General features: G+C 41.4%; 1 protein-coding gene across 1 annotated transcript; it reads right to left on the reverse strand.

The window, feature by feature from the left end:
- Positions 1–642: 642 nt before the first annotated feature.
- On the reverse strand, positions 643–14,285 carry LOC129108627 (protogenin B-like). Its single transcript, XM_054620499.1, has 19 exons — positions 14,219–14,285; positions 13,340–13,639; positions 10,095–10,239; positions 9,802–9,935; positions 9,401–9,697; positions 9,000–9,159; positions 8,651–8,898; positions 7,868–8,032; positions 7,299–7,604; positions 6,275–6,460; positions 4,307–4,402; positions 4,005–4,191; positions 3,609–3,736; positions 3,278–3,448; positions 2,557–2,745; positions 1,648–1,771; positions 1,414–1,552; positions 1,152–1,259; positions 643–1,056 (listed from the first exon to the last, which is right to left on the reverse strand). The coding sequence occupies exons 1-19, from the start codon at positions 14,283–14,285 to the stop codon at positions 643–645; spliced, it is 3,564 nt and encodes a 1,187-aa protein (XP_054476474.1).
- Positions 14,286–15,398: the final 1,113 nt, after the last annotated feature.

A 15,398-nucleotide genomic window follows, 5' to 3' on the forward strand; every position in this document is an offset into this window, starting at 1 on the left:
AGCTCAATTAGTTTAACAATATCTAATGCACTTGTTATTTTCACCACATTCATCATTCAAAAACAAACAATGTGAAACAAAAGCTCTTATAACCGTGAAAATAAAAGTTCAGAAAATGTAAAAAGTGAGGACGTCTATATAATAACGTCCCAACAGAGGTATCAAGACATGGCAATAAAACGTTTGCACCGTGTCCCCTGAGTCTGAGATAATACTGCACAATATATGGTGAAAAGGAGGTAGTAATGTATACGAAAGAACAGAACACAGAGGTAGATAATCAGTCAAAAGGGCCCAACTTCACCCTCTGCTCCAGTGGAAAGTAATTAAATATAATGAAAATGTATCACGGTACATTTCTGACATTCTTTTTAACATTCATCATGGGTGAGCTTAAGTTTAGGACAGACAACGCTGAACAGACAAACAGGTAGAAAGTAAATGGAAATTAAATGTTATAACAAACATTCATACAAAATCCTGAGGTAGATCCGAAGCAAAAGCACATTTCGTCCATCGCAGCAGCTGGCTTCCTGATCCCTTGTGCCTCAGGAAAATAACCGAGGGGCTCATCTCAGGAAGCGAACGAGGTAGAAGTGGCGTAGCTTCGGCTTCTGGAGAGAAGATCAAGGCCGGGTGGTGTCAGGAGCCGACCGCTTGCGACGTGTGCAGGGCAGGATGAGAGCCCTCTGAGATGCAGCAGAAGCGAGTAGCACCGGGGGCGGAGTGATGGAGGGGATGGCTCAACATCTTCTCATTTTCCACGTCAAAAGACTGCTTCAGATCAGCGGCTGTGGGGACATCGTCGGGCCCAAAAGATTCCGGTCGGGAGCTTTGGCTGGTCGAAGGGTTGCTCATCTCTTCGTTGCTTTCTTCGTTGGAGTAGTGTCCAGAGTCTCCCGTCTCTTGGCTGCCCTCACTGGAGTGAGAGCTCTCCGAGTGATAAGGTCCGTAGATGATCTCCCGTGACGAAGGTGGCAAAGGAGCCGAGCCTAACTGCTCCTCGTACCTCAAAACTGTCTTTCCAGCCTCATACAAGCTGGCTCTCCTCTCAGCCTAATGGGATAGAGATGACCAAATTGAAATTAAGATAAAAAATAAATTTGACAGACAAGGAAGTTGATAGACCAGAGAAATGTTGCATCACTTACATCACTTTCAGCTGGATCCCTGATATCCCTCTTGAAGAGCAGCCACGTCTTGCGTTGATTCTTGCTGCTGATTGGACCGGCACTATTTATCATCATATTATCTCCGACCTGTGACAAATGAGAAAATATATGAGAAGAGCAGATTATTTTCGTGGTCCTGTGCTCTTTTGAACATTGAACATGTAACTGTGAAACTTAAAAAAATTAATTAAATTAAGAATAACCATCACAAGATTACTCTCTCTCTCTTTTTTTGGCTCACCTTGGAATCTAGAAAGTGGTGACTTATCATGGGTATAAGGGCGTCAACATTCTCTGTGTGGTGTTGATTGGGCAGGGACAAACCAGCATGTGGACCTTCAACAGCTCCAACAGCAATGACTTTGTGACTGGAGGATTTTCTATAAATCATACAAAGATAATAATATCAACAAATGTCAGAAAAAAATCATTGTTTATGTTTTATAAGATAATTATCAACTATCATGATCATTACCTTGGTCTGCCCTTACTGATGAGGATTAAGGCACACATAACAATACAGGCCAAGGCGATGCTCACACCAACAATGATCCCTGTCATAGACCTCTGGTCTATGTGGTAGAGACCATCAGATAAGGCTGGAAGATAAACAGTGTTACAGATTAGAAATGATAACACATTACCTACAGTTATTATAGAAAATGAATTAATAGAGGAGAGATAACGCTGAAGGAAAACAGAAGTTAATACACTGCTTAACAAACCTTCACATTCATCTGTTGTAGTTTACCGTTCATGATATGCGCATTAAAAAGCATACACTAAGCTTTTATCAGAAAAAAATACCATAACTAATTAAACAAAAAATTGAAAAGTAAAGCAAATCAAATTTCCTGAAAACAAAAACAAATGCTTACATATACACCTTTATGGTTTATTATGCCTCTACTGAACCACTGTTTTTGTAATAATAAATAGGGTTGCCAAGTGTTGCTGACCTACGCCTCCTAGTGGTTTGTTTCCACCAGAGAGGAACTTTCATTCACTCTCCATAGACCAGTTTTACTAATGATTATAAATCCATGCTGAAGTCAAAGTGTATCACCTCACTGTATAAATAAATAAATAATTAAACCTTTTCAGCACAAGTTACATAAATTTAATGAATTTTATTCAGCAACTTAATAAAATGAAGCCTAAGTAGAGGCACAAAGTGGTATCATACCCTAATATTACATTATACCCTGAGAGAAATTCAAACCATCCCATCTCAAGCCAAGAATATTAACATCAGAGTATAACTTTGCTTTCATATAATTATCAACCTCATGCTACATAACTACCAGTTCGATAAAACAAATGAATCAACTCATCAAGATGAGCTACCTCTATCATATATGCTCCAGTGTTTATTGATGCCTACCTGTTGTATCAGGGAAGTTGTTGTTGTCAGAGTGCCTGGGGTTCTTGCTGCGGTGGGTGTAGACTCGCTTCAGTGCCAGCTCCACAATGTTAGAGAAAGGCCCGTCGCCGACCTGGTTAGAGGCAGAGATTTTCACCAGGTAAACATTCCCTGCCTCCAGCTTCTCCAGCAGGGCCATCGTGTGGCTTCCTGTAAACAAAAGCAGCAAGGATTAGAAATACACAAAACTGATACTGGTGCACTTAATGTTGCATGAATATCTGTTTACAGCATGTATATTTTTTTACAGCTCCATGTACCCTGACAGGTGTATCTGAAGCTGGGGAGTTCAGATGATACCCGCTATAACTTGGGGTGAAAGAAGGTTCCTGTGTGGCTGGTGATGCACATCAGGGTAAGATATAATTAAATGTTTCCTCTAAACAAAATGTTCCTATATGTTTAAAATTGCAGTACAGCACTCCAACACTCATACTATGGCGGATAAAAGTACCTTAGATATATTCAGTGGTACGTAAATCGTGCTTAAGGGAATTTTGTGACATTACTGCATTGTTTTCACTTTCTATGTATGTAATGTTCTGCTACTGTATATCTTTAAAAAAGTGCAATGGGATTTCTATAGGCGCTTGTAAGAGTTTTTGCTAGGACACATAATTCCCTCAGAATACTTTCTGCATCACTGACTTTACAGAAAACATGATCCATGTTCACTACTCACCCTCCCTCTGCAATATTTGCCAGCGTCCCGCCATCCAGGCTTTCTGGGATGCGTACAGGATGGTATAGCGCGTAACCACCAGGTTGGGCTCTGTGGGCGCCCTCCAGGACACCAGAGCAGTGTCATCCTCGATCAGAGTTACTCGCACTCCTGCAGGTGGCTGGCTAGGTGCTGCACACAGAGAAATCACATTCACAATAAACAACACTTGCTAAGAAATTAAGTGAGAAATATGCAGTTGTCTGATTTGGGTCGGGACAGCAGAGGGGTGGGATACAAAAACAGCAACATAGTCATGACAAAACAATGTTACAGTAAGTTACATTATTACCTGCTGGAAGAGTCTGATGGTAAACAACAGAACTCCAGGGACTCGACATCTGGTCCACATGAAGACGCACAACAAACTCATAGCGAGTGTTTGGATCCAAATTCTGAACCATCACACTCTGTCTGGTACTGTGGGAAAGCAACATTCATACATTAAGGGCATTTGGCGGACAATAATCCAGATCTACTGTCTGCTATAAAATGTGAGACTGCAGGGTGAGCTTAAATACCTATATTATAACAAACTGCAAATTGTTAAAATTACAACATAATTCAAAAACATGCAGTTTAACATAACGTAAACACTTATGCAAACAAACCAAAAATATTTTGGAGGTTTTATTCATTATGTTAGATGTAAAATACTTTAAATCATTTTTGGGGGGTCCCAGCTTACGTTTGTAGGTATCGTATAGCAGAGGCGTTGTGGGTGCCCACAGGTGTACAACGAAATGTATAGCTGACAGCCTTTCCAGAGGGGAAAGCAGGACGGCTCCAGCTTAAAGACACTGCAGATGAATTGTTGGCCAAGACAGTCATACGACCTGGAGGCGGAGGGGCTGCTGCCAGTTGGTCTCTAGCCGCTGAACAATGCAAACAAAATGCATATTTTTGTCACATTTCTCAATTTGAAAAAAGGTTTGAATAGCATTTTAAACTGTAAGACTTTTGAATCAAACAACAGAGAAATGTACTTACACACACATCCCGGAGTGCTAATTGTTTGGTCTGTCTGATAGCCATCTCCAGCTTGACTGACAGCCAGAATCTTGACATGATACTTTCTCCTTGGGTCTGAAACACAAATAATCAATGTTCAGCCATTTCTGCTCATGTTGCTTAAACTACAACTGAAGGTTGGTCAAACTGACATTACAATAATCGTATAGAGCAGTTATTTTAGATGAATAGTCCAAACATCTGGTTAATAATTCCCCCAAAATACCAGAGGTGATGGTTAACAAATAGAGCAGCATCTATTTTTAAAAAGGGCAGGCACTTTGACAATTAGCTGCAGGAGGGGACGTTTGTAGGTCATAAATGGCCATTCTCTATGCATGGACAATGCATGGTCTCCTGAGTCACCCCAACCTCTAATTTATCATATGTTGTCATGTGTAAGGAGCATGAGAAAGATCAACCAGCCCCAAGGCCCAGTAAATAGGGTGACATGATCAATAAGCTCAATAAAAATGATCACAAAAATATATTTTCTTTCCCTTTTGAAAGCCTATAAAGATTTTACAACTATGAAATCCTATCAGCACTAGTTTTTGTTTTCAAACAAATCACAAAAATTGAAGATAACAACAGAGGTGAGATAAGGTAAGATTTGAAAAAATAAAGTAATTATGGGAAATACAAGGCAGCATCAAGTACTGGCTAAACGACATCAGCAAGATAGTTTGGGCCTTTGGGTGGGAAGCTTCCGTTTGAAACTATGCATTCAAATTTTGTATTTCAACTTGAGTTAAAATACACATTTTTAACTTGGAAAAAAATCAGGACATTTTTAGGTGTTAAGATTTGTTTTATGCCTCTGGTGTGAAAGGTCAGCTTTTGGGTATTGACCAGTGAAGGTGCTGTGTTCAGGCCTGCTGTGGGGGCTGGGCCAGCGTTCAGCTGCTGGGATCCTAGGCCCATGGGACTGGGGGGGGTTTGACTGGGGTCACCAGGTCAGGCCAAGATAGAACAGAAGGAATCTGGGCGCAGGACTGTGGGAGAGTAGCGGGGCCCCTTTTGTTCCCCCTTTCACGTCCTCCCTACTGGCCTTGTGTAATAGCCTTAAACTTGGAACAACGCAGAAAGAAACATGGCTCCAAAACAGAGCGTGTAGTGGGATTAGTGATATGGAACTAATAACAGCAGCTTGGGTGATTATCAATATAGAATCAAACTGAAGTGTTTTTACAGATTGTGCAAGGTATAACTACAAAAACATTTTATTCAAAAACAGTTCCTCATAACCTACACAGTTATTTCAACTTGTTGGACATGAACTGCTTAGGAACTGCACTGAGCTTAAAGACTCACATCAGACAAAATTATATTGTTGACAGTTTTGATGTCCCTGGTTAAAGCTGTATATAGATTGCTGATGGTTATGAACATGGGCAGCACAGATGACCAGTGGGGGCAGGGTCCTAATCCAGGGCTGCTGTCTCACGGCTAGAGGTCAGTGGCTCGGTCCAGCTTTGGCCAGTCCCAAGGGTCTTTGTTTGTGTGCTTCAGTGTCCGGCTAAAGGGGGTAGTGGCCAGGGTGTTACAGGGCAGGTTTGGCCCTGGACAGAACACAATGGCCAGGGGTAATTATGCAAGCCGAGGGATGGGAACCGGTGGTGGGAGGGACATCTGGATCCTGACCTCTAACCCTGGGAGCCTGCTCTCACACAATACTGCAGCCAGACTGGAGGGGCTACTGGTTAGGCAAGAGGGGTCAGCCCATATTGATCAGGACAGAGGGTGAAAATGCAAATTTAGCTTCCAACTGCCCATTGAATTAATTTGGGTGAGAACCCATCGGTCACTCTCTGTTGTCTCTACACCAATATTACAGGTCTAGATGGTAGAAAAGCACTAACATAGTCAAATATACACGTTACATGTTTCTCATCCACTCCACTATCCCATCTTCTCACAAATAGATGGTAGAAGTGTATCACTCACCAAGGCCACTGAGGGTGTAGGTATAGGTTTGAGCCTGCAGCTGGATAATTGGCTGCTCTGGTTGGCCTTCTTCATGGTAACACAGCCGGTAACCCTGGACAACCACAGATTGTGGGGAGGTTTGCCAGCATGCAACAATGGAGGTGCAGTTAAAGGGCTCAAGTTGAAGCGTAGGGGCTGAAGGCACTATGGGGCACAGAGGGGACATGTAATCAATACACACATACACTCATATTTAAAAAAAATGCTGAGCTCAAAGGAATACTAAACAAAAAAACAACAGGACATTGGGTATTGAAAAAGGATGGGTTGATGGAGGATCATCTCATTAACACAATGGTTTAGGTGTGACCTAGTTATTATCTAAGCTGCATATTGTAGGAATATGCACCAATACACATTACATTTTGGGAGAATTTTCTTTCACCAGCATTCATGTTTTTAGATCTTGCTCTCAAATAAAAAGTATAATTCTGTCGGCTGTGCTGCTCTTCATCACCTAAATATATAACCAAACTCTTGAAAACAAGAAGTCCAGCTTTGGTGGACAAACAGCCTCCCCAACACACACCAGGCCATGAAAAGAGGCTATTCTTTCCCCCACATAGAAGCCTGAGGCCCTCTCTTTATGACCCGTGACTGAGGCCACTCTAACATCACTGACAGCGAAGGGCAAAGGTTCCTGGGTAACCAACACAAAGAGTGTGGGACAATGCTACAAGAGCAAACTTTACTCATAAGCCAGCCACTCTGCATGAGCTCTAGTGATCCTCCTGGTAGAGCAGCAAAACAGCGACTCAACAAAAGCAAAGCATAGCCAGTTACAATTTTTTGGTCTCATGTTATTCTATTACTCTATAGCAACCTGTTGTTTAATTATTACCTTGCTGAGGATGCCTGATTTTGACCCATAAGAATAAATTAAATTATGCATGAAAACTTAGAGACAAATGCAAAAATGAAGTGAACAAAACTTTTCTATACAACCTGACAACATTTCTGTTTCAGTCTTTCTCAGGTTTACCTTTGCTGCTGGAGGTCTTAGGTGTGCGGTGTGAGGTCCATGCCGAAGGCTCACACCAGCCCACACGGGTGGCCGCAGCCATGCGAAGCAGGTAGATGGTGTCAGGCTGCAGGCCCTCCAGCAGATATTCGGTGCTGTTCTGAGGTAACTCCACAGAGGTGACAGCACTGTCCGCAGCTGTGCGATAGGATAGTCTGTATGCAGACAACCGACCGCGGCTCACCTTGGCGGGCAGCGGCTGCCAAATCACCTGAATATCTGAGGAGCTCTGGCTGATCAGACTTAGCTCTGGGGTACGCAAAGGCACTGTGGATAGAAATGGATACAAAAATATACTTTACTCTGATGTGGTGGTGGATTTCTTTTGAATACAAACATGAATGGCAACAACAGAACTGTCATATATCTATATATTTACACATTTGCTCTTAGTGAGAAGAAAATTGTGTTAATTCCCATCCCCCTTATTTCCACTCAAAATGTGCTCTGTACACACATCAGTTGCATGCACGTTAGCTTAACTACTACAGTGATTTATTGCAAGGAATGTTGGAAGACTCTATGCTCACCATCCTCCAGGGTATGTTGACTGACTTGGTCTGACATACGACTGGCTCCCATTGGCATATAGGCAACGATGTAAAAGCTGTAGTTTCGAGCTGGCTCAAGGTCATCAATGATATAACTGGTCGTGTCGTTTCCAATAACGATTTGGTATTCTTCGTTGTTTAGACCTGACATGAAACAGATCACAAAGTGGGTTAGGATATAGGTTAAGATTGTCCAAAAGAAGACTTCTATGAAAGGTTGTCAGACATGTGTCATGTAAACAGTCAGTGTTTTGAAATGCTTGAGGCTGGCAGTTTCTGAATGTCACTCATCTTTTCTATAAACATTTGTAACACAAGGCAGAGGCCACATAACTTCCTCCAGGACTCTTAAAGCAAACCTAATTAAACATCTTAAAATGTGTTTACTACAAAGGCAGGTTTATCTTAATTGAGTTACTTAACCGGCACGTTAATGCTTAAGGTTAAACGCTACTGGTTTGCAAGAGTATGAGCCTTTTTTAAAAGATACCCTGTCCCTTTAACTGCAAGCAGAATGAGCTGGGGAGTGGACAATGGGCTGGCTAAACCTTGTTTTTTCAATGAAGTTGCCATTCTCAGTCTTCCTTGACCTCTGCTCTGTGCAGCAACAACAGATGGCCTTCACCAAGGAAACATTATCACATGTGAGCGTGAGATAGCTTATTTTGGTTGACTGTGATCTTGCATCTTTTCACACCTTCACAACAGCTTAAATGGAAAAACTTTTAACAGAATTAAGTGTTTCTTCCTTTTCGGTCTCACCTTCAGCCTTCATGTAATGGATGGAGTAGGCAATGACTTTGTCTGCATTGTAGAGAGGTCTCTCCCAGGCCAGTAAGATAGCAGAGCTTGAGATGGTCTCCGCATGGATATTTCTTGGTGCACTGGGCCTGTCCTCGGACATGACAACAATAAGGCGAGCCAAGGACAGCACAGAACCCTGTTCACTCTCTGCCATGCACTGATAGATGGCATCATCTTCGGGGATGATCTGGGTAATCACCAATTTACTGTGAAGCAATAAACAAAATATAACAATCAGTACCAACCTCAAGATATTCAATTGTAATTAATGATTTGCACGGTACTTAGTTATGTTTGATTGCAGTACCTGTTGTACATCTTAATCCTCCCATTTAAGTGAACCTCTTCTCCATTCTTTAGCCAGCTGATGCGTGGCGGAGGCACTCCCTCTGCTTGGCACATAAACCGGGCAGTGCCTGCTCTTGGACGGGTCTGGCTCTCTGGCCTCTCGACAATGGATGGTGGCACTGAAACAGAATTGTAAGAGAAAAGACATGAAAACACATCCTATCGCTTTCAATTCATTAACTCATAAAACACTAATTGTGTGGAATCTTGCAAATAACACTTTCTCTACAAGCATGCATGGACTAATTCTCTGTGTATAAAATTAGTTCCATCTGCAAAAGGTTTTGTTGTTTGAAGGCATATGGAATGTGAGAAGCATTGAGATCCAGTGTTGTATAACTACTTCAGAGTTTATTGTACCTAGAACTGTGAGGTTGGCTGCAGCAATAGTGTAGTTGCGGGTTCCAGGGGTGGTGGCCCTGCAGAGGTAGACTCCACTGTGCTTGGAATTGACATCAGTAATAACAAGGTTTCCATTGCCCAGCACTTTGGCGTTGTACACATCGATGGGTTTACTGTCAGCACGGCTCCAGGAGATTATGGGCCAGGGATTGCCTGTGGCAGCACACTCCAGCACCACAGTTTGGCGAAGAGAAACTGTGACATTCTGAGGTCCTGCAATGATTCTGGGCCTCTGACGTGGTTTAGGGCCTGCACCTTATCAAGAAAAGGGACATGTTGAAAATCAATTCCCTTTATAATATGATGTTTTAATGCTTCTAATGCTTCTTCCTAAAATCCAGCTAATGCAGTCTCTCTACCTTGGTTGACTGTGAGTGTGGCCTCTCTACTTTTCGAACGGCTACCGATGTTAGTTGCCACACATCGATACTGTCCAGCATCTTCCAATTGCACATTGTGGATCTGAAGGACTCCGTTGGGCAAAACTGTTAGTCTGGGAACAAAGAATAGTAACATTAGGGTCAAACTGGAGCGTAAATGTAGACAGCAACAGAATTTGTAAGCTGCTTCTAGATTACAAATACATGTTGTCCACAAAACAAGTGTTTTATACGATGTTGTCTTAAATGACTCAAGGCGTGTCGGCCGGTACCTGTCTGTTCGTAGTGGTAATGTGCTTTGGTTGAGCTCCCAGGTGATGGTGGCAGGAGGGCTAGAGGTGACAGCACAGGAGAATCGTGCCAATGAGGCCTCAGTCACCACCATAGGCACAGGATGCAACACGAACTCTGAGATGCCTGTGGAAAAAGAAAATGATCAATCAAGGTGGAAATATAAGCTGTAGAATATTTCAACTAAATCTTAATTCATTAGCTTATAATGAAATCAATTAGCAGTCGTATGCGTTGTGGGCTGCTGAATTATATATTCTAACATTATTATTAACCGCTGTTTGTTTTGCAGTTAATTGTGTTTGTCACTTAATATGGTATTTCCTCTCCATATTTGGTAAAGCATTACACATTATGCATGCAGAGCCATGACTTTGATGGATGTTAACTGATTGTATGAAAGGAATTGATCTTTGTAAAACACCGTGATCTTGGTTATGTGCAGATGAGCTATCAGGTCCCAGACTGACCAGCTGGTCCAATCAATGGATCAATTGAAGAATGACACAGAGTGATGCATTGTTATCGATGAAAACTAATCAATACCCTTTGCATAAGAAGGATTGCCAGCGAACACTAGGAATATAAAAAAATCAAAAACAATGTTGAACTTAAAATAAATACTTTTTTTCTTGCAGAGGTCAGAGATGACACATTGCACACAGGAAAAAAATAGTTTTGTCGGATTGTCATGTTGTACATATTTTACAGCTATCTATGCATAATATGTAAATGGTAAGCTCAGACCCTGCATTGTAGACCCTGATTAAGTATACTTGCCTTAAAATGACTCAAACAACTGTGATCAAGTTGCTGAGTCACATTCTGTTTATGTGTATTCAAAAAAGCCTTTCAACAATCACCATAAGTAAAAAAAAAATAAAAAAAAAAATCTGCATTTGTGTCCAGAATACTCTGTAAAATATGACCAATGACCTTTATTCATTAAGGTGGTAACTCTCTCCCTTCCCCCTCACTCACAGGAAGGAAGTCAATATCGTGTTAAAGAAAATCAATACCCTGTTCTTGTTCTCCCAACGAGGCTCCACATTTAAATCCACAGCTTTGGGGGATCCAAATGAAAGAACAATCCTTTAATTCAAGACCTAATCTCATCAATATAACACAAATAAACTGGCAACCCTGCATATGTGAAGTGCTTTAAGGAGGAAGCTTAAACAGGGGCAAATTATCCTTCAGGTTTTTTTTGTGAACTGTTCCTTTTTGAATGGCAGAAGGTTTTGCTTTAGCGTTTATACCCATGCCGAAATACATGTAATTATGTTCCAATGATCAGTATTTTGATGAAGTTTGGAATGATCCCTTTATTCTGTCCTAGAGAACATAGCTGACTGGTGATCATGAAAAGCTCTCAGCACCAGATAAGAAGTTAAAAACAATATGTTGTTTACTCTCCACTGGGAGATAACCGTCTCCACTCGTGCTGGGATCAGTGATGTAGATGGTGGGTGTGGCCTGCACAGACTGATCCGCTAATATGGTCACCTCTGTTGTAAAGAAGAAATCAATGTCTAGGTCAAACAGCACAAAGGTTTCCCTGAAGAGGTCAAAGTTCGCTTCAACCCCCTGTCCATTCAATTTTAGCACAAACTGGGAGCTAGATCGAAGCTAGTTTAACATTAGTCTACAAAAAAGGATTTTGTGATCTGTAATGCTGTTTGTATTACACATCAAATGCTACAGTAGTATTATAATGGTAAAGCAAATATATACTCATTTTGAGGATATTGTAAGAAATATATGGCAGATAGCTGACACCTCTGTAAATTTAAGAGGTGTTGAAACTAGTGATGTAATACTAGAACAACAAGGAAGATACCTCCTGAATTGAACCATGTTTTGAGAGGATCATCTCTTTTTACTGGAATATCAGGCCGGTTCAACAGCATGACAAACTGGGCTTTCTCTAACAAAAGGGCTCTGCTTGACAGGGCAACAGAGGGGCTGATCCAGTGAAAGGGATTGTGGGTTGAGAGAGGGAACAGCATGCTGCCCAGCCAGAGCCGGCCTGTGACATCACAAAGACTTTCCCTGCTGAACCCTGACCCCCAGGGCCTCTGGACAGAAGGGGAGCCCAGAGAAGGCCCATCCTCCTCTCCCTCCCTACAGCTGACCAAAAAACCTTTAACCCTTTCACTGACAAAGGCTGGACGCCAGGCCAAACTTGACTTTTGAGGTTTTTTTATGTTGTCATCCTTTTTTTGTTGTGGCCCTTCAACAGATTGACCACTATTGCAACACAGTTGTCAGAACAGACTTGTTGAGTCTATAAGCCTATGAAATTAGTTTTCCTGTTTGTATTTTCTGTTATTAGAAATCTCTTCTTGTGTGATAACTGTCTCTAGGTCTTCATAGTTTTTTACTGCTGAGTATTGGGACATAAACCATAGACCAAACTTTCTAAACTCAGTGTCAATGTCAAAATCAGTATATTTCAGAAGGTCATGCTAGTTTCCATGACATCAGTCAAGGGATGTCCCTTCTAAGATCTGTGAAAAGTGACCATGGTAGACCAGGCCCATTGAATAGACACAGCTGTCCTGTCCACTGATATGTGGACAAACAAATGGCCTGAAAACCTCGCCTTTTCTTCTGGTGCGGTCAGGGTTACTCCAAACAAAGGCTAAAAGGCAAGTGGCCTTTCAGAGATTCCTCAGTGTAGCAGACCATTCAGCAGTTACACAGAGCAACCGGCTGCAGTGACAATGCAATCCCACTAACATAAGAAGAGAGAAGGCTAATTTCTAACTCTTTGCCAATGTTTCCTGGGCACTTTCATTAGTGTGCTAGTGTTGTGTTTCCTCAAAACAGGGAACAGACAGTGTACTCAGGGCCGCCTGTTTATAGAGTATTTATGAGCTTTTAGATTGACTCTCCATCTACCTTTAACTGTCTCTTAAAATGAGCCTTTAACTGGACTGACAGCTTTAAACTCAAGCATGACCAAGTCTGAACAACTTCCAATAACACTGAAACTCAGACTTTAGAGGTTTTTCCTCAGTAAAGAAAAAAAGAGTGGGGTGGGGTACATCTGCTTCCTATCTCCAGGTTAATAACCCATGAACTTGCCATTCTGAAGCCTGCATGTTGACACCACATAGTGCATACCACCAACAAGTTTAACTCATCTTTCCAACAGTTGAAAACAGGAATAAGGTCCATGTTAGGCTCAGAGAATCCCTTTAACTGTGAGCTCCATACTTACTGGCGATAGTCAGACGTGATCTTTGGCTTAGGATAGCTCCATATTTGTTCTGGGAGAGGCACTGGTAGAATCCTTCATCTGAATCCTCCTTGGTATGCTTTATCTTTGGTATGTACAAGGAGCCGTTGGGCAGAAACTGTATGCGCTCACTTTCTGCCAACTTAACTCCATTCTTCAGCCACTTGATGGTGACCGGAGGCAGCCCATGAGCCTGACAGTCCAAGACAGCAGGGTCCTTTGGTAGTAAGGTGACATCACTGGGCTCTGTGATGAAGGACAACTCGCTGAAACATAAAACACCTGGAAGAAAAAGAATGGGACCATTAGTAAAGAGTCAGCTGATGAACAAATACAATTGCAAAAAAAACTCTATAGCTTAATAGATCATACATATCATGTAATATTACAAGAAAACTGTATTGATGTTATAAAAACGTTTTTAAAAAGCACACAGAGTGGTGATGATGACTTTCATTTCTTAGTATGACAGACACAATGTAAAACAGCTTTATTATGGTGGTTACCATTGATGCATAATGTGCTATTCTAATAAATAAATAAAAACACCATGTATCTCTCAGAAACAGTGATGTAACATGAAAGTATGATATGGTGTTTTAATATTTGCTGTCATAAATATTAGTTTAGAATAGAAGTGAACTTAAATGACAGAGAAACACAGGATTATTAGAGTATACAATATTAACCTGTCTAGTAATCTCATAATAGTCAATTGTCTTTTCACTTAATAGTAATCTGTTACATATGTCTGCTTCAGGTATGAACAATTACGTCATTTGACGCTGACGTTATGCCATTAACCTCTTATCAGGTCAGCACCGATAACATCAGGTACAAAAACAAAAACAACACACTTACTTGATAAAGGAAGAAACAAAACAATAAACGGCCAGTGCTGGTACACCTTCATCTTAAATTTCGCCATTTATCCGGATTTATGTGTCATTTTCCCCCCACCGCGCACCGCCGCTCCCCTGCGTGCTGTCCGTAGATCCCCAAAAGCGCTTCTGCCAGCTCCGGAGGACCAGCGGCTCTACAGGGGTGCCGGGGAGGCCCCCACCCTCGGCTTCTTACGCATGCGCAGACAGTGCGGGACTGAAGCAAGTGTGGCTCAAACAACTGAGGTCTGGGGACCCCAGGGGCCTCCAGGTGGAACTGTGACAAAACAGCAACTGGGAAATCTAATTCATTGAAACCTACAGGAAGATGTGATGATCAGAGATGGTAATTCTTCCCGACTACTGAGGGGGAAAACTGTGTCACTGGCAGCAAAGATATCCAAGAAGGTATATAACCTTATAACACAAAGCCAAACAGGGTCCGTGTTGGATAATAATATGTATCTATATTCACATTTGGTTATTCGACATACATTACTCTGCACTTACACTTGAACGTATAGTTTGTCCCTTTGGTATCATTGAGTTTTGCCTCTTCTATGTGTAATCCGTCCTCATTCTTGCTAATAGTACTTCCAATTTTCCATATATTTAACGTGATTACTCTTTATTTATAATACTGCCATTCTCTTTCTCAATGTTGTTTTATCATTTCTGCTTTTTACGTCTACTTTGTATACAAGACATTTATTGCATATCTGTCCTCTGTTGATCTTCTGGCCCTTACGTTTATATCTTTTTCCCCGTTATACAGCTTTTAGTGGTGTTTTCCTTTATCCAAGAGGACGGTCTAAAGACTAAGGAGTAATGCTGTAGGCTTTATAGCTGACTAGACTTATCTTGAGTTTATCAACAAGTTGAGAGATTTTATTTATTTCGGTCAAGCTGTTGAAAAACTATATAAAGATGAAATGCATATACATGTCAAGCTCTAATTAGCTCCATAGACTACATCACTATATAGTACATTTCAAACTACAAATGGATCAGTTATCAACTACACTGATTTCCCATCTAGCAATATAGCCTTGTGAGATCTTCTTTTCTGTGCATCATATATTTTAGACAACAAAATAAGGTGAACATTATCAGTTACAAAAGGCCACTGGTAATCAGGTCACCCTGAACAGCATCTGCTT

The sequence above is a fragment of the Anoplopoma fimbria genome, chromosome 19 (genome assembly GCF_027596085.1).
Source record: "Anoplopoma fimbria isolate UVic2021 breed Golden Eagle Sablefish chromosome 19, Afim_UVic_2022, whole genome shotgun sequence".
NCBI classification, from domain to species: Eukaryota; Metazoa; Chordata; class Actinopteri; order Perciformes; family Anoplopomatidae; genus Anoplopoma; species Anoplopoma fimbria.

Excerpts from the sequence above, each read along its gene's own strand:
- LOC129108627 (XM_054620499.1), bottom strand. The coding sequence starts at position 14,285 with ATGGCGAAATTTAAGATGAAGGTGTACCAGCACTGGCCGTTTATTGTT. Across the intron at positions 4,192-4,306 it reads TAGCACTCCGGGATGTGTGT|CGGCTAGAGACCAACTGGCA; the intron begins GTAAGTACATTT and ends TGCATTGTTCAG. Across the intron at positions 1,772-2,556 it reads CAACTTCCCTGATACAACAG|CCTTATCTGATGGTCTCTAC; the intron begins GTAGGCATCAAT and ends TTTATCTTCCAG.